The sequence below is a fragment of the Vigna angularis genome, chromosome 4 (genome assembly GCF_016808095.1).
Source record: "Vigna angularis cultivar LongXiaoDou No.4 chromosome 4, ASM1680809v1, whole genome shotgun sequence".
NCBI classification, from domain to species: Eukaryota; Viridiplantae; Streptophyta; class Magnoliopsida; order Fabales; family Fabaceae; genus Vigna; species Vigna angularis.
The window spans coordinates 41,059,238-41,082,805 of NC_068973.1; the positions used below are offsets into that span (position 1 = coordinate 41,059,238).

A 23,568-nucleotide genomic window follows, 5' to 3' on the forward strand; every position below is an offset into this window, starting at 1 on the left:
GTGGGTGCATGTAGAGGAAGAAGGGAACGTCGGTGGAAATGGAGGAAGAAGTTTCGTTGGAGATGGAAGATGAGAGTACCAATGGAAGTGGAGGAAGAAGAAGGTCGGAACCCTGGTGGAGGTGGAGAAGAAAAGAATGAGAAGAAGATAAGGACAAAATCGTCTTTCTACGTATGGAGGTAGAAGGAGAAAGTATGGAGGTGCATAAAGAAGCGTCCGCTGATATGAACTTAAGAAGGCCACGTTTGATTTTTTATTTTTTTTTGGTTTTATTATGACAGGGCTGTCGATAAATAAATGGATATAGTTAAGGACACGTATCGGAGATAGAAAGACCACCAAAATCTATGGCATAGAAGGAAGCAGGTGGCCGAAGCCAAATCCAAGTCCTAACATCCACCTGAAATCTCGGTTTCCCACTTCATTCCTCCAACATATATGCGCAACGATCTCTTTAATTTCAGTGTGCAGTGTGCTGCAGTGTTTTACCTCCTTTCGTGGCATAGATAGCCCCACACCGGTGAATCCAAAATCTAGAGCTACTTAGAAGATAGAATAAGAGCACCGAATCATTCCCAGTTACGATGGCCTTCGCCACCACCGCGTTGCTCTCTTCTAACTTCCTCGGAAGGAAGGTTGTGGTATCACCGCCAACCCCCAAAACAAGAAAACCATCCACTCCGTTACCGTTTGTTTTCAAGAGAACCATTTTTAACGCTCACAAACCCAATTCGGAAAAACTGAATTCCGCATCTTCACAAGCTGCTCTAGCGGCTCTTCTATTTTCCTCCGCCACTCTCGCCGCCACCCCACACGCCGTAGCCGCTGATAACGTCACCCCTCCACCCGTGATCGAAGCGCAACAGAGCCAATTAAACCCCTCCAACGCAACCTCCTCACCTTTCTCTACGAACCTTCTCACAGCACCCAAACCCCAAGCCTCTTCGGACCTCCCCGAAGGCACCAATTGGCGCTACAGCGAGTTCTTGAACGCCGTTAAGAAGGGTAAAGTCGAGCGAGTCAGGTTCAGCAAAGACGGTTCCGCCCTCCAACTAACCGCCGTTGACGGCCGTCGAGCCTCCGTTATCGTCCCCAATGACCCCGACCTCATCGACATCCTCGCCATGAACGGCGTCGACATTTCCGTCGCCGAAGCCGAATCGCCTAACGGCTTGTTCAACATCATTGGCAATTTGCTCTTCCCCTTTCTAGCATTCGCCGGGTTATTCTTCCTCTTCCGCAGAGCCCAAGGCGGCCCCGGGGGCCCCGGTGGGCTTGGAGGGCCAATGGACTTCGGGCGGAATAAGTCCAAGTTCCAAGAAGTCCCCGAAACCGGGGTTACCTTCGGTGACGTGGCGGGCGCAGACCAAGCTAAGCTTGAGCTGCAAGAGGTTGTTGATTTTTTGAAGAACCCTGATAAGTACACTGCGCTGGGTGCGAAGATTCCGAAGGGGTGTCTTCTGGTGGGGCCACCGGGAACCGGGAAGACGCTTCTAGCTAGGGCTGTGGCGGGGGAAGCGGGAGTGCCGTTTTTCTCGTGCGCGGCTTCGGAATTCGTGGAGCTGTTTGTGGGGGTTGGTGCGTCGAGGGTGAGGGATTTGTTTGAGAAGGCGAAGAATAAGGCGCCGTGCATTGTTTTCATTGATGAGATTGACGCCGTGGGGAGGCAGAGAGGGGCGGGGCTTGGAGGTGGCAACGATGAGAGGGAACAGACCATTAACCAGCTTCTGACGGAGATGGATGGGTTTTCTGGTAATTCTGGAGTTATTGTTTTGGCTGCAACTAACAGACCTGATGTTCTTGATTCTGCATTGTTAAGGCCTGGCCGGTTCGATAGGCAAGTTACTGTAGATAGACCTGATGTTGCTGGCAGAGTTAAGATCCTTCAGGTGAGTCGGTCTCATCCACGAACCCTTTCTCGAATATTGTTATTTAATTAGATCAGTTCCTTGCTGTTTTTTACGCTCTCATTTAATTACAAGATGACAATGGCAATGCATTCTTTGACACACTTTTTAATATAATAGTAGAAAATGTGATTAATATAACCAACTATTATTAGAGAATGTGTTCAGCAGAGTGAGTTAGAAAATGTGTTGATATTTGTCTAATTGGGATTAGAGAGTTTCACTTTGATAACTTAGCGAACTTATTTTTAGTTGAGAGGAGTGGCAGCACCACATTGTCTTTACACACTGCTTTCAAGAGTTTCTATCCTTGTTTAAAATTTATAGGACAATTCAAAATTATGAGTAGAGGATCATTGACTAATGAATGAGACTCATACATTTCTGATTTCCATAAAGTTTTTGCTAATTATGGTATTAGAGAGTGCGGTGCCAACATTTCCAAATAAGCATTATTAATGTAAAATTGTAAATTTGATTGGAGGTGAAAAACCAAGAGCACCTCAGCATCTAAATTTTCTCTACTTTTAATTCGATTGGTGAATTTGGGAGTTTTTGGTAGGTCAACCTTTGTGTGCAATGCGTGTAGGTCGAATTTGTTAAGTACATTTCTGTATCTGAACTTCTGGATTGATCAACTCTTGTTCTCTGTTAGGTTCATTCAAGAGGAAAGGCGCTTGCAAAGGATGTTGACTTTGAAAAAATTGCAAGGAGAACACCGGGGTTCACTGGGGCTGATCTGCAGAATTTGATGAATGAAGCAGCTATTCTTGCAGCCAGGCGTGACCTCAAGGAAATCAGTAAAGATGAGATATCTGATGCACTTGAAAGGATCATAGCCGGACCTGAAAAGAAAAACGCCGTGGTCTCAGATGAGAAGAAGAAATTAGTAGCATATCACGGTGTGTATTTTTTGTATGTTAAAAATACTATAGTTTGGGAGGTGTTGGCTCGTTTTTTGGTGTTCAACCTTATCTTTTCCATGTTTATTTTCAGAGGCTGGCCATGCTTTGGTTGGTGCTTTAATGCCTGAATATGACCCCGTAGCCAAGATATCAATTATTCCTCGTGGCCAAGCTGGTGGCCTCACATTCTTTGCTCCCAGTGAAGAGAGGCTCGAGTCTGGATTGTACAGCAGAAGCTACTTGGAAAATCAGATGGCTGTTGCTCTGGGTGGAAGGTTAGTGCAACTTTCAGTTAATAGAAACATGCACTGTTACCTGTTGTCAATTGGCTTAATAGCCTACTTAGTGATCTGCATATAAACTGCTCTTTTTATTGGCTCCTATTATATATTTTTAATGGACTCTTGTGGATGTGAGATTCAGAGTTTTCATTTTTGAGTATTGTCTGACAAATTTCATATCTCTGGCCAAACAGGGTCGCTGAAGAGGTTATTTTTGGCCGGGAAAATGTCACCACCGGAGCATCAAACGACTTCATGCAAGTTTCTCGAGTGGCAAGGCAGATGGTTGAGAGATTTGGGTTCAGCAAAAAGATTGGACAGGTTGCTATTGGTGGTCCTGGAGGAAATCCATTCTTGGGTCAACAGGTAGGCCTTAAAGAAATAGTTTGATGCCTTAGACACAGTTACCGTGTTCTTGATTCTTGAACAACAGCATATGCCTCACCTTTTCAAATGACTTTTAATGCAGATGTCAACGCAAAAGGATTACTCCATGGCAACTGCCGATGTAGTGGATGCGGAAGTAAGGGAACTGGTAGAGAGAGCATATTCTAGGGCAACAAATATCGTCACAACTCACATTGACATCCTTCACAAGCTTGCTCAACTTCTCATAGAAAAAGAAACTGTTGATGGTGAAGAGTTCATGAGTCTATTCATTGACGGAAAGGCCGAATTATATGTTGCATAATCATACACGTAAGTCATAGGATCAATGTTTGTACTTTAAGATACGCTCAGACATGTACACTGTAAGAATGAATTAAATATTTTATCAAATTCAAGGAGAAAAAAAAATAACACAACGGCTGACGCCGAAAAAGAAATACTGTTCAGTTCCTGTTTTAGGCCTTCTAATGAAGTCCATTTCAAACTTCAAAGCATACAATGGATTTTCTGCTTGGATAATAGAATGCTATGGCAAGTCACCACGATTTCTTTTGGCTTCCTGTGTTGGGTCCCTCTTGCAAAGAACTAAATACGTATATGAAGACGTGTTCAATGTAACATTTGAAACTTACACATAAAGAACTCGTGTGTTTACAAGTTAGTACCTCTTTACTCCCTTTGCCATCTTTCTCATTGGTCGTCCCAGACAGGAGGTCTTTCACACGATTAAACTCTCCTAGAGTGCACCCAACACTTACGAAGAAAAACATGTGCACTTGTCATTCTCATTATGCTTTTCATCAATGTGCTTGCGGATGATTGTGCTTTTATGCTTTTTATCAATGTAAATATTTACTTCCCGCAATCAAAACTATAGAGTGGAAGAGTGTGTGTGTGTGTTTAGATAATTTTACACCAAATAGGATGGATTAATTAATTGTTTATCACCAAGTTTAAAGGATTTATATTCGAGTTGATTTAGTAAAACCTATTTTAACTCAAAATTCTGCTTGTGTTTGAACTATCTTTTTTAGATCGCACTTGATTTGATTTAAGCTTGTTTGAACTACTTCATTCAATTAACAATTGTGAAAATTATGCTTATTTAATATTTATGTTATGTAAAAAGGAATTTAAGAGAAATAAAGTTACATGAATTTAATATATATTGAGCTGATTTAAGCATAAGAAAAGTTTAATTATGCATGTTTCGATTTTAACTTATTTATTTAACGACATCAAATTTAATTTAAGATCACTTCCTTCGCTCAAATCAAGTTCAACTTATCAATTATAAAATTAAGTTTTGAACTAAATTCGTGTTGTTTTTTTCATTGTTAGACCTCGATATAATGTTTAGAAACTTATGTACAAGTAAAAAGTATATTTAAATAATAAGATTTGTATTTACAAAAGCTAATAAGATGATAATAAAAAAAAAATCATATGAAAATCACCATGAACAAAATAAAATCAACAATACAGTAGAACTTTAAACTAGCCCCCTCCCAAATAAAACAAAAAACATTTTATGTTTTTCTCACAATGATTTGAATTTGAGAAAATAAAAACAGTGATATACAACTTAATGAGTTGAACAATTTTACCGAATGATGCAACAAAATTTATCAATTTAGTAGAGATAGAAATTGCTAAAAATATTAATCTTATTTAGTTTGAGACAAAATTTCAATTTGAATCAAATGCCCCCAATTTAGTGTGAAATATGGGGGAATATTTATTTCACATTTTTAAATTTCCTAAATATTTAAATAAATTTTATAGCCAAAAAATATTAAAAACCTAATAAAGTAAAATAATTGTTTTCTTCATTTATTTATTTTTACATAATTTAACATTTTTATTCTTTTTCATTCATTTAAAAGAGTTTAAATTTCAAAATAATATATTACTTTTATTTTAAGCTTCCCATTTTTTCCCACTTTTACTTAATTTCTCTTGATAAAAAGAAGTAAATTTCACACGCGCAATGTGGCATCTCAGGTGAGGCGAAAGATGCTAAAACCCTAAGCAGAGTAAGCGGAAAGAACCGTGGGAACCCTTTTGCCTTCACCAAACGCAGTCTTTGTCTTCTTCCTTCACCAAAAATCGTTATCTTCCCCGCCACCGCTATTCCCATTCTTCACAGATATCAGAACTCAATGGAGCCACCTGCAAAAAAGTGGCTCCTACCTAGGTCACGCATGCGCCAGAGAACCACTAAAATCCACTACACAGGTTCAAGCAGGTAGCCATAGCGGAATCCAAGACACAGCACAATCTTCGTTTCCCACCTTGTTCATCCAGAAGCCCTTACAATCAATAAATCACGTTTATAATCGAACTGCGTCTTTATCTCAGCAGCATTTATTCTGCCATATTTCAGAATCTCCGTCACTCGCATTGATTGCGAACTTAGAAGTGTGGCGTCGTGGATAGAGAGATCCAAGGCCCAGGCTGGCCCAACGAAGAAAAAGCCCGAATCGCGTGCACGTTTGGCGAATTAGAACCGATGTTATCTACTTGGAACCCATGGGTTCGATCAGAATGGCCGAAGCCTGGTTCGTCAAGATCGCGTGCACCATTTTCGTTCGCTCTTCCTCGGTGGACCCTTTCCTGGGCTATTTCAGTAAGCACCTGACCCCTTCGCTCGTTTACGAGGTCGTGAATAAGCTGCACATTCCCAATTTGGGTTTCAAGTTCGTTGAATTCAGTAGACACGAGTTGCACATGAGTCACTCTTATTTGACGTATAATCTGCTCTTGAGGTCACTTTGTGGATCGAATCTTCACAGTGCCGCGAAATTGGTGTATGATTGGATGAGGTGTGACGGGCAGATTCCTGATAATTGGTTGCTAGGGTTTTTGGTTTCTTCGTACGCCGTTGTTGGTAGGTTAGATATTTCGAAGGAACTGCTTGCGGATGTTCAATGTAATTGTAATGTTGGAGTCAATGCTGCTGTGTACAATGACTTGTTCAACGTTATGATTAGGCAGAATAAGGTACTTGATGCGGTTTTTCTGTTTAGGGAGCTTATCAGGTTGCGGTATAAACCGGTAACCTACACAATCAATATTTTAATGCGAGGGTTGTGCAGGGCCGGGGAAATTAGCGAGGCTTTTAAGCTTCTTGAGGATATAAGGAGTTTTGGTTGTTTGCCAGATTTAATTACCTATAATACTCTTATTCATGGTTTGTGTCGGATTAGTGAGGTGGATAGAGCTAGAAGTTTGCTAAAGGAAATTTGTTTGAATGGGGAGTTTGACCCTGACGTTGTTAGTTACACGACGATAATAGGGGGTTATTGCAAGTTGGGTATGATGGGGGAGGGGACTTTGCTTTTTGATGAAATGATTAGATCTGGAGCTGTGCCTAATACGTTTACCTTTAACGCTCTTATTGATGGATTTGGGAAGTTGGGTGACATGGCCTCTGCACAAGCCTTGTGTGGGAAAATGCTTCTTAATGGCTGTCCACCTGATGTTGCTACTTTCACTTCTCTAATCAATGGGTATTTTCGAGTTGGGAAGGTGCACCAAGCAATGGACATGTGGCATAAAATGAACGACAAAAATATTTGTGCGAGTTTATATACATACTCTGTTCTTGTCAGTGGCCTTTGCAATAATAACAGACTACACGAAGCTCGGGACATTTTGGGACTGTTGAATGGTAAGGACATTGTTCCACAGCCATTTATCTATAATCCTGTTATTGATGGATATTGTAAATCCGGCAATGTTGACGAGGCTAATAAAGTTGTAGCAGAAATGGAAATGAATAGATGCAAGCCGGATAAGTTAACATATACCATTCTTATTATTGGGCATTGTATGAAAGGGAGAATGCTTGAAGCAATTAGTATCTTTGATAAGATGTTGGCTGTTGGTTGTGCCCCGGATGAAATCGCTGTAAATAATTTAAGATCCTGTCTTTTGAAGGTTGGAATGGCCCGTGAAGCTGCCCGTGTTAAGGAGGTTATTGGTCAGAACCTGCCCTGCAGTACTATATCGTTGAAGAAATCTTATAACAAAAGCACACATGCAGATGTTCCTGTTGCTGTTATTGAAGTGCTATTGCAAACCAGTGGTTAGACAGGTCTTGGACCATATACCTTGAGTGCTGGGTGCACGTGTCTCCAGTGTGGATCAAAGTAATGCTATCATCAGAGGCAGAATGCCTCTTTTTTGTTCTGGGGATTGTATTTACATCGCATGGTAATTCTCTCCAAGTTTCAGCTGATTATTTTTGGACCCGGAGTTAGGTATACTCTAGTTAACTTTGAGTTGATTTTTCATTTTTCATGGTCTCAGCCAGTCTCAAGCTCAAGTAAAGCAGGTGGAGGTTTTTGTTAGGCCTTTGACAGCCGACATACAACTTTTCAAAATCCCAAACACGGATTTTTCATTGTCCTCTGGATTTTGAATTTTGTTCTTACATGAAATAGATTTTATCAAGTCTCTTCTTTTGTAAACTGTAGTGCTAGTTAATTTATTTTCTTGTTCATATGGAAGTGCATTTACTTGATAGTATATTGAATTATACTTGAAAGAAATTGAATAAAATGAAATGTCAAGCCCTTTTTTCTTGTAAACTTTACAGTAAATATCCTATACTGTACAAAGATAGGAGATGTATTATCGAGGATTTGATGAGACAAAACCTTTGATAAGAGAAGTATTAAGGAAATTCTTGTCTTCTTAGGCTCAGAAATTGGTAACATGCAGGATAGAAAGTGGTTGTATAACAAAATTTTTGAACATTGTTGTCATCCATGATTGTGTGTAAAGATTTTGACCGAAATGCTAGGAATTCTGTAATACTACAGTTCATTTGCAAAAAACCTCTTGTGGTTCGAAACTCGATAACAATTCCTTGTTCCTAAGTAAATTCTGTGTATTGACTCCATACAGGCGGTTTTCTGCGCATGGAATAGTGATTAAAATCACTCTGCAAGATCTGGTAAGCTTTGCCACTTGAGTTACTGAGTTTTGAGCCATATGGGAAGTTGGTTATCCGTTTGCATAGGACAAAGTATTTCATCATGGGGTTTCTCCGCAAGACGCTTTTATTGAGATATCTCAATTGGTACAAAGGGTGCTTGATGGGTTCTAGGTGATTTGAACTTGCCACTTTTGGCTCATTATTTTTGGACCGAATTAATGCATAGAAAATAGGTAAAAATTGAGCATGAAAACTTCAAAACATTAAAGTTGTATCTGAATTTCTTTTGTTTTTGGATCAATGTGAATTTTATTTTTAATATTTTGTGCTATTTTATCTCTTAGAAATTAAATGAATATGAATAAATTCTGAATTTTGGTGCAGGCTTATGTTCTAGGATACCTACCAAACCAATGAGAAATGGTTTGCTCACAAATGTAGACTTCTATTTGATGAAGAGGTAACTTATCTTTCGTTTATACACGAATCCATCAATTGCATGTTGGCTGTGGTGCATTAACTATAAGTCGGTGCTGTTAATATTAGATAGATGATTAGAGTTAATGAATATGATGTGATGTGAGAAGCATGGGTAACCGATTAATGTGTATCTTTCACCATAGCTATCTCTAGATTATCAATACATCAATACCTATTCTTCAATATTTCTCAAGTAAACTGAATTAGATTGTCTTATGTAAAGGAGAGGACGTATAGCAAGATAAAAGTGATGAGATGTATTATAGTACCTTATTCTTTAAGACCAATATTGCTGTGTTATTCGAGTTAACCAATATTGCTGTGTTATTCGAGTTAGGAATTTAAAAAATCGCGCTAAATATATTATTTTTAAATTCACTTTCGTTTCTCCCAGCGTTGATTTTATTCCACTGTTCTTTTTTTCGCTCTATTTCTCTGTAAACTATTTGGGTGGTTTTTTTTAGTGTTGTATATATTTCTTCATGAACATGTCGATTAACGTTGAAGAAGTACAATAATAAGGTGTACGAGTTAGAATCGTTAAGAAAATAAAGAGATTTTCTAAATCAATGATACCGAAAGGGCAAAAATGAGTCATTGGGTCCCAAAGAACGGCTATGCCTTATAGCCCCTTCAGAGAAAACGGCACTGAAATCGTTACTTGTGCAGAGAGAGAGGCAAGGGGTTGGAATTTTTGTGCAAGGTTCAACTATAGGCTATAGCCCCATCACTTGGATGGGAGACGAAGACAACCCCGCCAGCTACTTGCATGAGGCATTTACAAAATCTTGTGCAGAGGTAGAGAAGGAACTAACATACAAGAATGACCTTAACTACAGGTGTGTCTGTGATGTATTAGTGGATAGCACATCAAAGATATTAACCATTCTATATGTATTAGTGGATATTGATTTTGATGGGGAAAATATATTTTTTTAGTCTTTTTATTGTATATTTATTTTGTTTTGTTTTATTAGCAAAAATAATATATATTATTAGATAGACTCTAGTAGTGTCCTAATCGTAAATACAGGTCCAACATGAAGGTTTTAGAGCCTCTCCATTTCGACGTGTTTAATGATAAACATAGGTTTTTTCCTGGTTCTGACGTTGGAGATGAATGCAGTGGGAGTTGTACCATACCTGAGACATCGGTTTTGGTAGAAAGCAACTGTTGCATTCCAGTGTGTATGGATCTAAAGCGCAGGGTCCAGGTGCCAAAAAATAAAATCACACAAGGATCAGTGGAATCAAATCTACTGGGGTAAACAAATGCTAAAAAGTAAAAAATGACAATAAGTGTTATGTATCAGTGAAAGCTATAGAAAAAGGACAACTAAAGGAAGATTCTTGAAATGGAGATACGTACTTGTCTTTGGGTTACCAAGCATCAATGCAAACTAGAGGCCCAAAATGCATTGTAACCCGCACCTGTCAAATCTAACAAACCACACGAACTTCCCCACCGTAAGAACATAATCTATTTGACATTTTCTCCAAAACGAAATATAAATAAAATGCAACAATACGTTGTTTAAACCCCTTGTAATACAGGCCTTCCACCTTGAACGCGTGTGAATGCAAGCTTCAATGTTACTCATCCACTTAACAGGTGAAATACCAGAGTTAGGGAATAGATATGTATTGAATTTGACTTCCTACACCGAGTTACAAAATCAATTGAGTTTTATTTGTTACTTTCAATTTAGTTTTTAGAAGATTCAATTTGGTTGTTGACTCTCAACATAACATGAGGGTCAATTACAAGAGACAAAAGTTCCCATAGTGGGTAAGGTGTGACCAATAAAGAAGGAAATTGGGAGAAAAAATAGATTGGTGTGGGAAAGAAAAGAAATATATAGGATTAAAGGGAGGTAGTTTGTTTGAAGAAAATAGGAAAATTTGAAAAATTCGAGATTAATTAATATAAATAAATTATTATTATTATTTGTTTCTATTGATAATGTTTATATTAAACAATAAACATTTTTGTTTTTCCTTTACTTTTTTTTTTCTTTATCAATGAAATATGGTTAGCTTCGAACACTTTTCATTTACTCAGAGGTGTTCATATCAGTGGCGTGTTAAAAACAGATGTGAGTACGGGTTAAGGTAGCCATATGAAGCAAAATAAAGAGTACAGAGAGAGTTTGAAGAAGGAAGTACATAGCTCTACTTAGAGTAAGAGTTACCGGTTCCGTACTGAAGTTGAAACAAGTTGATAGAGGGTTGGGACCCAAGAAAAACTCAGCAGCCGCAGAAACAGGACGACAAATAAAAGGGGCCATCGTTCACGTTCCGGAAAAAACAAAACCACCAAAGCGACGACTCGATCAGGCACTGGAACAAACAAAGGAACGGTTTCCAAGAGTTTAAAGTTTCAACACTCTCACAACGTAATTCAGATCCTAAAGTTTCAACAAAGGAACACTTTCTAAATTTTCTCTGCATAGTGCTAACTAAGAAAATTGATATTTTGACATCATAGTTTTTAGACCTATCTTTCATTATTCTTCACTCTTTTTTTATATAAATATAGGAATTGACCTTTTTTTCATGATCATTTTACCTCTAGATTAGATTATCAAATGGTTGTTTTGGTATGAAAGCAATCTTTTTTCCAGTGCTAAATTCATTCTAGAAACTAAATTACATACCCCTAGTTACATCTAAAAGTGATGAATAATTTCTGCGAAAAATATAAAGGTTCTGTCTCAGAAGCACGGAGACCGAAAATTAGAAGAGACCCTGAACTAGAGCAATTTAGGTTTTTACCTTCTAAAACTGGTTTTGCCATAGGAATTTCATTATTAACAATTAACAGATCAAGTAAACAAATGTTTTCCTCCAACAAAATTTGAGATACTGTGTACAAAAAGACTAGGTTCGAAAATTGAGATCACATCATCAATCCTACAAAATCCATCGAATCAAAAAAGTCTGAAGCTAGTTACTTTTGTTGGATTCTTCCAAAACATTGTCCTCTTGCTTAATTTGTTGGCAAAGTTCTTCATACAAGCGAGCAGTGGTGTCAGTGAACCTCTCCATGGCACCAAAGATCTGCTTCAAACCTGATTGTAGGTTAGTGGTATCAACAATATCAGCATGATGCACAGCATCCCCTCGTAACAGTGCTTCAAAATCTTCTCTATCAACCGGAACCATTTGTTTCTCTCTAGCACGCACCACTTTGTGCATCTTTTGCTCCTCCCTGTCCAACATTTTCACTTTTTTCTCTAATTCTTTGTCCAATGTTAGTTTTTGTTGGAGCTCCAAAATATGCTTTTCCAAGAGCTCATTCAATCTGAGCATAAACCCATTTACGGCTTCAATCACATTCTTCTCTGAGAGATTATCTACTGCCCTCGACCATTTGTTGCAGATGACAAACACAGGCGGTGCCCCAATCTTACTGGGTGAAAAGGGAGTTGAGTCATCGGGTACTTCTTCAGGTTCATATAATAGACATCTTACGAGCCAACCATTCAACGCTTTCACATGAGACTTCTGTGCTTGAATCCAATCTAAGAAGCTCAAGTTCCATTTCTGTATCTCAGATTTGAGCTTCATTGTTGCATCAATATGATCACTGCCATGCTTTCTGCTTAAAGAAGAGGCATCTAAAGTTTTGGCTTCAACAATTTGTTGATATTGACACTTGTAACATTCTTGCATGTCTCTCCACATTCCTAGAAACCTTTTCCATACATGAACAGTCATTAGCAAGGGAGAAGAAAGAAAAGGAATATCAGTCTTTTAGATGACTACAAGGACTACAATATAGACGCGTTAATGTCCAATACAGCTTTCAAAACACATTATATAGATAAATAAACTTAAAAACAAAGATGTCACTCAAGAGGTTCCCCTGAATTAATTTGCCAGAAAAGTACATGCCCAGATACGCTTACGTTTTCTTAATTTATTTATTATCTAATATCTCGTAGTCTCAGTTTGATACAGAACAAGGTGTGTCATTGTTTCCTAATGCAACGTTACTAGGATGTCATTGTTTTCTCGCTCGTGCTAATCATGCCTGCGATGGTTGTTGGCATAGTATAAGATTATAAAAAACTGTTACCTACAGGCTAAAAAACAACATAACGGCCATCAAGAGTGAAAAATACTAATTCTTAGCTATTAACTTCTCAAAAACTGGGTTATAAAAAAGCAAATATTATTGCTTTAGATCATGATGGCTATATGACGCATCTGCCAAGTGCCAAATAAAGAGGTTAAAACAATTCAGCATAGATTTAGTTACAAGAAACTTCTGTTACGACTTACGTGAGAATAAATCGATTGATCTGCGGCCACAACTTCTCGTCCCTCAACTTACTAATTGTAATTGATATCTTGTCAACTACTTGGATAGAAATTTTCATTTTTGTAGCTAAAATCCCAATGAAAGTTTGAACAGAATCAATTTTCTGTGCATCGGCATCCTTTTGTTTCATTCGTCTCAACTGCTTACACTTCTTCTGATGAAGCATGCGCAATTTCTCCTCGGCCTGAGAAATTAAACACAATGATTATTGGATTAGAAAATAAATTAATTGAACTCTTTTGAGAAACTTATCACCATTTTTATAACTAAGCAAAGTGAAAAGAAAAAATAAAAAAAGAGCTTATACTTTGACTTCATGATACAGCTTCCTCTCCCACATACATAGTTTCTTCAGAGTAGAAGAGAGATTTCCGTAACTACAAACTTCTTCACTCTCAGATCCCATTCTCCGTACAAGCAATGGAGATTCCATGCATTTAGCTCCAAGAGGACTTGAAGGAGTAAACACATGCATCATCTTGCATGAAACTGATCCCAAAAACCTCTCACTTGTTCGTTAGTTTAAGTTAAATCAACAACAGATACAACAAAATTAAAAAAAAACAATAAACGTGGAAAAAAAAACAAAAACGCATGCACCATCATGCTTACCCGGATTGAGGTCAAATTTTCGATGATAACGAAGTTTCCCAGCGTCCAACAATTCCAAAATCGGGTTCCCTGACTCCGACGCTCTCTCAAACAGAATCTGAATCTCTTTCACCGCCTCGGAAAAACCTTTCCCTGATTTCACTTTCACAGAGTCACTACACTGCTCTGAAACTAAAACCACTTCCTCTTTCTCCAAAACCACCTTCTTTTCCTTCAAATCACCATTCTTCTTATTCTTCCTCGCTTCTCCATTTTCTGCCTTCAATTTATTCACGTCACGGTTCACAACCTTCCCTTTTTCCTTCTCAGCGGCGTCAGCGTCACCGCCGCTGGGAATGTACGGTACGTGGTACTTCTCGTACGGCTCAAAGAAGTTAAGGAAGTCCCATGCCGAGCCGCTAGGCGGCGGCGGCGACGGCGGCTTCGAGCCGAAGTATCCGCCGGAACGAGGAGGAGAAAATGGAGAGTAATCATAACGAGCGTGCGTGAACGATTGGAACTCTTCTTTCTCAGCTTCTTCGGTTTCCGATTCAGAATGCAAAAGGACGTGAACATGCGTATCATCTGAGTCTGAACTAAGGGAAGAAGGGGAACGAGGCGGCGGTTCAGATTTCGCGACAGAAGCCTTTGTTTCCTTATTTGGGACATTCGTTTCGTCGGAATCGTCGAAACCGTCGAAGAAACAGAGGAGAGCGGGTCCAAGTGTTCTGAGTGCCTCCATGTGCGCCACGTGAGCATCGGCGAGTGCGTAGCTTTGGCGGAGCGCTTCGTCCAAGAACTTGTAACGGTCACGGCACAGCGCCACTGCCGGTAGCCGGTCAAGCCTCGAGGTGTTGCAGCCCATTGCTCCGAGCAGTCACCGGCGGCGAAGCCTCTTAAGGCGAGAAAAAATTCAGTAAAATTATTTAATCTTTTGGAAAGCGTGGTGTTGTTGGAAAAGAAAGTGATATTTTGCAGTTCTTAATTTCTGTGACGCTTGGAACTGTGAAACGATTTGGTTATAGTGATTGGAAAAAGATTGGTACACGTTTTGTGCTAATTGGTGAATTTGATTATTGTGTTATGCAATTGGGTTTATTATGGTAAGACTGGACCGCTTAGTGCAACTGTTATAATAAAGTGGCGGGTAGCGCATGTAACGTCTCTTTGTTCTCATTTGAGTTTTTTTTTTTTCACTCTTTCATTACCAACAACATCGTAATTTTGTCCTAAAACTAAATAAATAAACAATAAATTTGCTGTTAAAATTGGTAAAATGTTTGGAAAGGACATTAATAATTTATTACTACTAATATTATAACTTAATGTTAAAATAATTCGCTGTTTAATGTCACATTAATATTTAAAGTTATGTTTTAATGATCATAATTTTATAAAACTTGAAAATCATATATTTTTGTTTTTAATTTAATGATAAAATAATCTATGATTTATTGTAATTAATCTTTAAAATTTTATTTCTTAAAAATTAATAGTAAAACGTAATTCTACAATTTGTTTTATTTTTTCCATGAAACATTAACAACTTTTCATATATTTAAATATTAAATTACTCCATTAAAAAAAAAAAAGGTGACGCGAACTACAGTCATCGCCGTTAGATGTATTCAAATTTTGTGGAATATTTGCTAGAAAAAGGAAAAAAGTCTTTTTAAGTAAAACACAGTAAGGTGAAACTTGTCGTACATGTTGTTTTTCTTCTTTTTCTTTTATTCTTTTTCACGACTCATCTTCGTGTCTTTTGTTAATCAAATTCAAACAAATTATATAAAAAATAAAATTACCATGTTGGTGAAAAGTACGAATTGTTAAATAAGTTTAATTACTAGTACTTTTCTTGGACCAGATATTCCAAAAAAATATTACTGTAATGGTAAGAAGATGGATGTCTGAATAGGAATATTTTTTTAACAGCCATCGTACTTTTAAAAAGTTAGCACTGCAGCCTTTTCCTTTTAAGAGTTTAATTGGATTGCATTCATAGTATAGAGTTTTTACGGTAATAAATTTTAATTGGAATGCATTTCTAGAATTCAGTTTTTATGTTAAGAATTTATTATAAATTAAAGGAGGCTTGATTGATTCGGATTAAGATTTCATATTAGATAAATTCATCAAATTTGATAATGTTTGATTTTATTATACATTAATTTAGATTTTTCCCTTATAAGATTTCATCTTAATTAAATTCAGAAAATTTGATAATCTTTTATTTGAGTATATTCACTTAGAATCGAACTAAATTAATTCTTTATTGTCAATATTTTATTATTTTTACCATTTTATTGGATGCTTTTTAATAGTTATTACTATTTTCTTTATTTATTTTTAGTCAACGAAGATTAATTTCTAAAGAATACGTTGTTAATACTTTCTAAAATATTCGTTTGTACTGAACAACAAAGATTAGTATACGTTAAAATGTGTTTTTTTTTTTAGACAAGAAAATGTGATTTTTTTTTTCTTAACGATTTGTATACGTTAAATAGGAATCCAATTGATTCCAACTGAACAACAACATGCTATTTTATATATCGTTTGTACTGATACTGAAAAAATTATCAATAAATAAAAGCTAATAGAGATACCGATTTAGATTTTATTTATTTTTTAAATACGATACAAACTTCTCCAAAACAAACCTCTAAATTCAAGGGGACCAAAATAAATTCTTTGCTTAGTTTTCTTATTTTCAATGTATTGTAATGTATGTACCTTTATATATACAATCTTAAAGAATATATAAATTTTGAGAATGACAATTACGAATATAATTAATCCTTATGTTTATTGAAAATTTAAGTGTGAATTTATATTTTATGTTCGGAATAAAAAAAGTAGAGTATTTTATAAAGAATAAAACTTATAAATTTATTGTTACTTTAATATTTTAAGATAAAAGTATAATTAAATTTGTTATGTAGATCTTACTTATGTTTTATTATCGTCGAATATCTCCTTTAAAGAGTGTAGTAAAGTCATTTTTTATCTAACCAAGTTAAACAATTAAAATATGAATGAAGAATTCCAAATGTAAGGAATTATTATATTGAAAGTCTTTCGATAGAGATTTTAAACAAAAGTATTCCCTTGTGATAGAACAATAGTAAAAGAATATTATGTATGGTTAAGGTATTGGTGAATTGAGAAGGAGTGCACTACCCATTAAAAAACACGATTGAAAATTAAAGTGAGAGTTAAATTTCATGTCGAAAAAAAATGAAAAGAATTGAGTAATAATAAAAATATTCATAAATCACTTTCTTAATATTTTAAGTTAAGAACATCAATTCTTATTAGACGGACAATTAATATTTTTAGAAAAACATTTGAAGAAGGTTGTTCTCAGTGCAAATTGGACAAGTTTTCAATAAGTTATGAGATGTTATAAATTGAACATATTAAAAGATAAAACACATTTATCGATTTTTTGACTTGATTGGATCCTTATTAGGTCAATCCTAATTAAAAGTTCATTTTGAAACTTATAAATAGGTAAAGAAGGTAGGTAATTAAATTTATTGTGAATTTAAAACTTGTTATTATAATTGATCGAAACGTATAACTGACTTGATTGTTGGTTGTTGGATGGAGTGTGTTTAATATGTATTCATGCGCTCTCGATTTGAAGTTAAGTATGGAAGATAACTTTGTAACCAAAAACCTAAAATGACATTAAAATAGTGAGAGAAAAAACGGTGAAGAAGTATTATTTATGATTATCAACCTCACAACCAAAACTATTCATAAATCATTTTCTCAAGATTTAGAGTTAGAATGTTTATATAAATTAAACTCACGTGACATATATTATATATCCTTAATATAAATTCTTTCTAGAAAAATCCATTGTAACCAATAGAAAAGTTAGTTTTATCTAAGTGAAAGTTAAGATTCCAATAGAAAATTTTCCATATTTGACATGAAACACAACATTGGTGGCGTGGAGGAAAAGAAAAGCATTGAAGTAGTATGACTTAGAGAAGGTAACTTTTTAAGTTTCCTTCGTGATTAACGAATAAAAGGTGTAAAATATAATTGTGTTGTGATTATAAAATTATAATGGCATCTGATGTGGAATGATGGACAGTAGGAAACCGTGGTAGTAGCATAGCACTCCGTTAATTTTCACCAATTTTCAACTTCGCCATGAATACCAATCATTGCTAGCTTTTTTTATCGATCATAAGGAGGATGGATGAAAGAATCAAAACGATATGATTTGAGTTCATTAAGTTGAAAGGGAAGTCCAAGGGTTGGTATAGAGGCAAAATGATTAAGGAGAGGAGATAATGGAAATGGAAAGAAAAGTATTATAGTTAGAGAAAATTTTGCAATGCACGCCTTTGGCATTGATGGGAAATTAAATTTGTCTTTACACGAAAAGGAAGTGTTGGGTGGAATTCCAACTCGCCTTTCAGTGTGGTAGCCATGTGTGTTTGCTTTTTAAATCATCTTTTCTTACACTGCCTTTCTTCTTTTATTCTGCGCTCTTCCTATGCCGTGCCACATCCTATTTCTACGTACCGTGCTACTAGCCATTATAATAAATTAATTAATTAAATATGATTTTAAGTCTATGTCTAAAATTTTGATATATCTTAATCTTCAAATTTTATTTTAAAAATAGATGAATATAATTATTTTAATCATCAAATATAGTTTATGTTAGTATTTAAATTATTTGCACTGTTTCACGTATTAATTAAAAACCGTGTTTGACATATTAAAAAATATTAATTTAAATGAGTTAAAAAATTCATATCTATTAACTTTTAAAATTTTAAAATTAAAAATTAAATTATATCAACTTTTTTTATAGAAACAAATTCTAATATTATTCAAATTTTAAATTCTAAAAACATATTTAACCTAATAAATAAACAACAAATAAACACGAACACCCATTATGAAAAGTCAAATAATAGATTAAAAATAAATCAATCCGAATTTATTCTTTTTTAATGAGTTAAAAATATCGTAATCTAATTCATAGATTAATAAGTTAACTTATTTAGTAATAATTTATTTTTTGATTTATTTCATATATTTATTTCATAAACTTAGAGTTTATTGACTATATTTATTTAGTTATAATAATAAAATAAAAAATGTTTATCTATTTCTTTCAATACTATCATATAATATTAAATCTCAACTCGAAAAAAAAAACATTAATAATATTCAAATATTATTAAATAATATTTTAATATTTAAAAGTATCTAATTGTTAACTAATATAATTAAAAATATTAAATAATTATAATACAAAATAAGTAAGAAATCATTATCTATAAAATTAGATATTAATTTATTTTTAATTCACATTAATACTAAAATATTATTAAATAATGTTTTAATTTTTAAAAGTATCTAACTATTAACTGATATAATTAAAAATAGTAAATAATTATAATATAAAATAAATAAAAATTATTATCTATAAATTATATATTAATGTATTTTTAATTCACATTAATTTATTTTCAATTCATTCGAATATGTTTAATTATGAAATAAATGAATTGGGTTTAATTGAACTTATATTTAAAAAAAAATCAACCCAATTTCGTAATAAACTAAGTTAGGTCATAGATTAAAATATAGTTTGACATGTTTAGAAAAGGTCCAATACCAATCACAGACACCCAGTCCGACAGAAACATAGGAAAAGTCTGCTACTAAATACGTAACATGTGTATGATAATTGGGAAATAGTAATTTGTTTATAGGGACATGTTGCTTTTTTGGTGGGTCGTTGTCAGTAGATAAAGTCGTTGGAGATTTATCTTTTCATCTGCTATGGTCCTGCTGGGGATGAATAGATTTTACAGACAACCATAACTTTAGGCCATGTTGTCGTAATCATGGTTTACTTTCAAATAAAATCTACTTCTCAATCTCTTCATACTTTTCTTTAGTAAAACAATTCTCTTCCTGCTTAGAGGAGACTATTATGTTGAAGGATCCCACATATATTCCTTTTGTTATATTTAACGGTTTTTTCTTTCTCTTTTAGGCTTTGTTCTTTTATAGAGATTTGGGGGAGATGATTTGAATGAATTTGAGTAGATTTAAGGGTAATTTTGTTGTTGTTTTTTTGAATGGATAATTGAGACTAAATTTGGAAGTAAAGTTTGTAAGAGTTAGTGTAGGATTTGATTGATGTGACAGATTTAAAAAATTAGTGTAATTGATAAAAATTAAAGATTACCAAAATGTCCCTAGTTATTAAAGTAATATAAAATGTTATTTATTAATGTTATATTTAATTGTAAAAATGTTTATAAAGAGACAAAAATTATAAATAATTTTTTAAATTAATTTTTAAAATGTAAAAATTATAAATTAGTAAAATAAAGTTTAGTATATATTTTACTAATATTATAAATTAGTAAAATTATACCTCCTCTTCTCTCCCAACCCCTATTCTAATATTATCAATAATACGTAGTCATCATCATTCTCTTTCTCTTTTCTCTCACATACAAACATTTTCACCTCTGCATTTTCATGATACTTTTTTTTATTTCTCTCTCTGGTGCATATATACATATATATGTATATATGTACACATATGTATACATATACACATATATATATACATATACACACACACATATATATATATATATATACATATACACATATATACATATATATATATATATATATATATATATATATATATATATATAGTTTCCCTTTGGTCTGCATATTTCTATTTTCCTCTTTTCTACACTTCTTGCTTGATGATGAATGGGAGGAATATGTTTCCCTTCACTCATCACAGTGCCAAGAGCTTGAACATCAAGCTCTCATCTACAAGTACATAGCTTCGGGAATTTCCATTCCACCTGATCTTCTCTTTACAATAAAAAGGAGTTACTTTGATTCCCCCTCTGTCCTCGAGGCTTTTGCCTAACCAGCCACAGCACTGTGAGCTTTTGCTTTTTTTATCTTTCTATAGAAGAACTGATGGTAAGAAATGGAGATGCTCCAAAGAGGCATACCCAGATTCAAAATGCACACAGGGAACAATCATTCAAGAAAGCCTGTGGAAGTTTTGAAAACAACACCATCAACAAAGACAAATGCTTCAACTCAACAACCAGTTTCATCAATCACCAAAATCAATACTCTTTATCCTCTTGCATCATCTGAATCACACCAACACCACCCTCCATACTATGCCTTCTTTCAAGCGGACCAACTTCTCTGTGATACTACCACCGAGGACGAACAGGCCTGCGATCCCCAACCTCATGCCGCCGAGTCCACCGGCCTCAAACTTCTTGGTCTCTTCCTCCAATGCACCGAGTGCATCGCCATGGATAAACTCGACTTCGCCAACGACCTCCTCTCGGAGATCGCCAAATGCACCTTCACGTACGTCCACAACACCACGCTGCATCGTCGTCCTTCTTCAGATGCGTAGACCACCAACCTTGAAACCTCCACCATCGTGAATATGGCACCATAACCATCAAGCTTGCAAGCTAATTCCTCCATGCGAACCGAATTCACCCATTCAAACCGAGCTCCAACGTCGACAACCATGGAATCGAACACATAGGAGGGTTGGGTAACCAAATACGAGCCTATGGGAACCAAATACAGCTTGGCGTTGTTTTTCTTCATGGTGCTGGAACCGAATACGAGTCCTCATGGAACCGGATACGGGTCCTCATGGAACCGGATACGGGTCCTCATGGAACCGGATACGGGTCCTCTTTATCACAAAAGTCATAACTGTGTTCTTATTGTAAACATGCAGTGCAATTACAACCCGATTATATTAAGTATCAAAATTCATCTGGGAATTATTTTGAGTTATAAGGGCATTTAAGAAAATTTGCATTTCATCCCTCCAAATCTCACCACATCCGCAAGTGAGTGAACAATACAGGCATCCCGCATTTCGCCGCAAATCTGTCCGCGTAATTCACTTCAATCGAATGCGTAAGTTTTCCAAATCAATCGTCGTCAATCACTGTGAACAGTCATTTCTCCTCAAACGAACAAGTGTTAAGGTCTAATAATGCGCTTCAAAGATAGATATTTGTTATTTTCTTTTTTAGTTATTCGTCTTTTACTGCATAGAATATGCTTCCTCTATTTTCCTTCTTTATTCTATGTATTTGTTTGGAACGCTTCAAATCACAGACAGTAGAATAACATAAAAAGGGAATTAAAAACACATTCTCCCATCATTTGCTAATGTCTAACAAAGGAGAGACTTTTTTTAATAAGATTAAAATAACAAATTAGGCTTCTTTTACACACTTATATTTCTAAGTAGGAACACGTAAATATTATGTTGTATACATGTTTTTTTTTCTTTTTCATTTTTTACATTGTCAAAAGGTAAAGATAATGTGAAACAAAAACAAACTTGATTTTCGGATGTGAATAGATTCATTAATTTTAAAGATTTATTTAATATATATAACAAAAAATTTAATTAAATTAATAGTGATCGACCAATAAACATGAGTAAATGAGATATTTTACTACACACTTCATTAGAAAAATTAACAAAGTCAATGTTATTGACAATAATCTATAGGAAAAGTGTCAAGATAATTCTTTGATAAATATCACAACTTCCAATTTAGTCAGTGTCATTGTCTCCTTATGTTACGACGTTATTTTTCTGAGACTCTCGATCTAGTACAATGATCGGTTTCATCAATACTTTTAGACCGGACAACATCATTTACTCTAATCTTAAAGTATTTGTTCTTAAATCATTTAAAAGAAGCGGTATATAAAATATACAACCACTTTTCCTTTCCAGAGACGAAGGAAACTCACTCTCTCTGAGTTTGGATGAGTGTTAAAAAAGAAGTAATGGTACCATTACACACTTTTACATTCACTTGACACAGAGTACAAGGGTAAAATAGTCATAAAAGTGTACACTTTTGTATTTTTGTAAAAAAGAAGAGAGTAAAAAGTAAGAACAGATAATATCAAATGAATGTAAAAAATCTAGGTATGTTAAAGAATCATTTTTCTTAAAAAAATGACAGAAATGGAAGTACAATATATAATTAAAATAAAATTATCATGAATAGAATATTGTTTAATTTTTATAGTAGTTAGAAACTAAAATTATAAGTACACCAAAAAAAAAATTTGCAAACAAATTTAAAGTAAAAAAATGTATAATATCGTTTTAGCACCTTGTTTGTGTCAATTTATGTTATATTACTTATTTCAACATATAATCATCGAATACTTAGCAAGTTAACTTTCAACGTCTAAATTGTTTTTTAACTTCTGGTTTATTGTGTTAAATATAACGTTGTTAGTTTTGTTTTTGTAAATACGTTTTATTTCGTATTTACTGATTCTCAGACACTAATTTTTTAAGATTTTAGTTTGTTACTCTTGTATTTGTTTATTTTTATCCTTAAATTATTTATTAAGCTTTTCTTTTAATACATTTTAAAAATAATTTCAGATTTAATTATATATATTTTGTTTGTTTTCTTTCTACCCACAAGGTGGATTATTAATTTTAATGGTTATAATATTTACTATATTTATTGTATTTTGGTATTAAGCTTCAAATTATTTATAAATGGTACTATGTTATGTTATATTATATTTTTATCCTTTAACTTATTAACATAATAAAAAGACGGTGTTTACTTAAAATTGGAATAATTTTACACTATTCTAAATGTTATGAAAAGTATTTTAAGGTAGAATC

The 23,568-nt window shown here is 34.5% G+C and overlaps 3 protein-coding genes across 10 annotated transcripts; 2 read left to right on the forward strand and 1 right to left on the reverse strand.

The window, feature by feature from the left end:
* Window positions 1-308: 308 nt before the first annotated feature.
* LOC108343018 (ATP-dependent zinc metalloprotease FTSH, chloroplastic) lies at window positions 309-4,043 on the forward strand. Its single transcript, XM_017581023.2, has 5 exons — window positions 309-1,889; window positions 2,563-2,809; window positions 2,904-3,087; window positions 3,288-3,459; window positions 3,563-4,043. The coding sequence occupies exons 1-5, from the start codon at window positions 585-587 to the stop codon at window positions 3,782-3,784; spliced, it is 2,130 nt and encodes a 709-aa protein (XP_017436512.1). The 5' UTR covers window positions 309-584; the 3' UTR covers window positions 3,785-4,043.
* Window positions 4,044-5,461: 1,418 nt separating this feature from the next.
* LOC108341306 (pentatricopeptide repeat-containing protein At2g06000) lies at window positions 5,462-9,860 on the forward strand. Of its 8 annotated transcripts, XM_052876076.1 has the most exons (4): window positions 5,462-7,701; window positions 8,398-8,446; window positions 8,813-8,888; window positions 9,578-9,860. In XM_052876076.1, the coding sequence occupies exon 1, from the start codon at window positions 6,016-6,018 to the stop codon at window positions 7,576-7,578; it is 1,563 nt and encodes a 520-aa protein (XP_052732036.1). In that variant the 5' UTR covers window positions 5,462-6,015; the 3' UTR covers window positions 7,579-7,701; window positions 8,398-8,446; window positions 8,813-8,888; window positions 9,578-9,860. The 8 variants fall into 8 exon arrangements, with proteins under 8 accessions (XP_052732036.1, XP_017434493.1, XP_052732033.1 ...); XM_017579004.2 differs by having other exon boundaries at window positions 5,462-8,661; XM_052876073.1 differs by having other exon boundaries at window positions 5,462-8,599.
* Window positions 9,861-11,688: 1,828 nt separating this feature from the next.
* LOC108341304 (protein ALTERED PHOSPHATE STARVATION RESPONSE 1) lies at window positions 11,689-14,928 on the reverse strand. The gene is made up of 4 exons (XM_017579001.2): window positions 13,848-14,928; window positions 13,543-13,724; window positions 13,196-13,419; window positions 11,689-12,605 (listed from the first exon to the last, which is right to left on the reverse strand). Exons 1-4 carry the CDS (start codon window positions 14,689-14,691, stop codon window positions 11,855-11,857), a joined length of 2,001 nt encoding a protein of 666 aa, XP_017434490.1. The 5' UTR covers window positions 14,692-14,928; the 3' UTR covers window positions 11,689-11,854.
* Window positions 14,929-23,568: the final 8,640 nt, after the last annotated feature.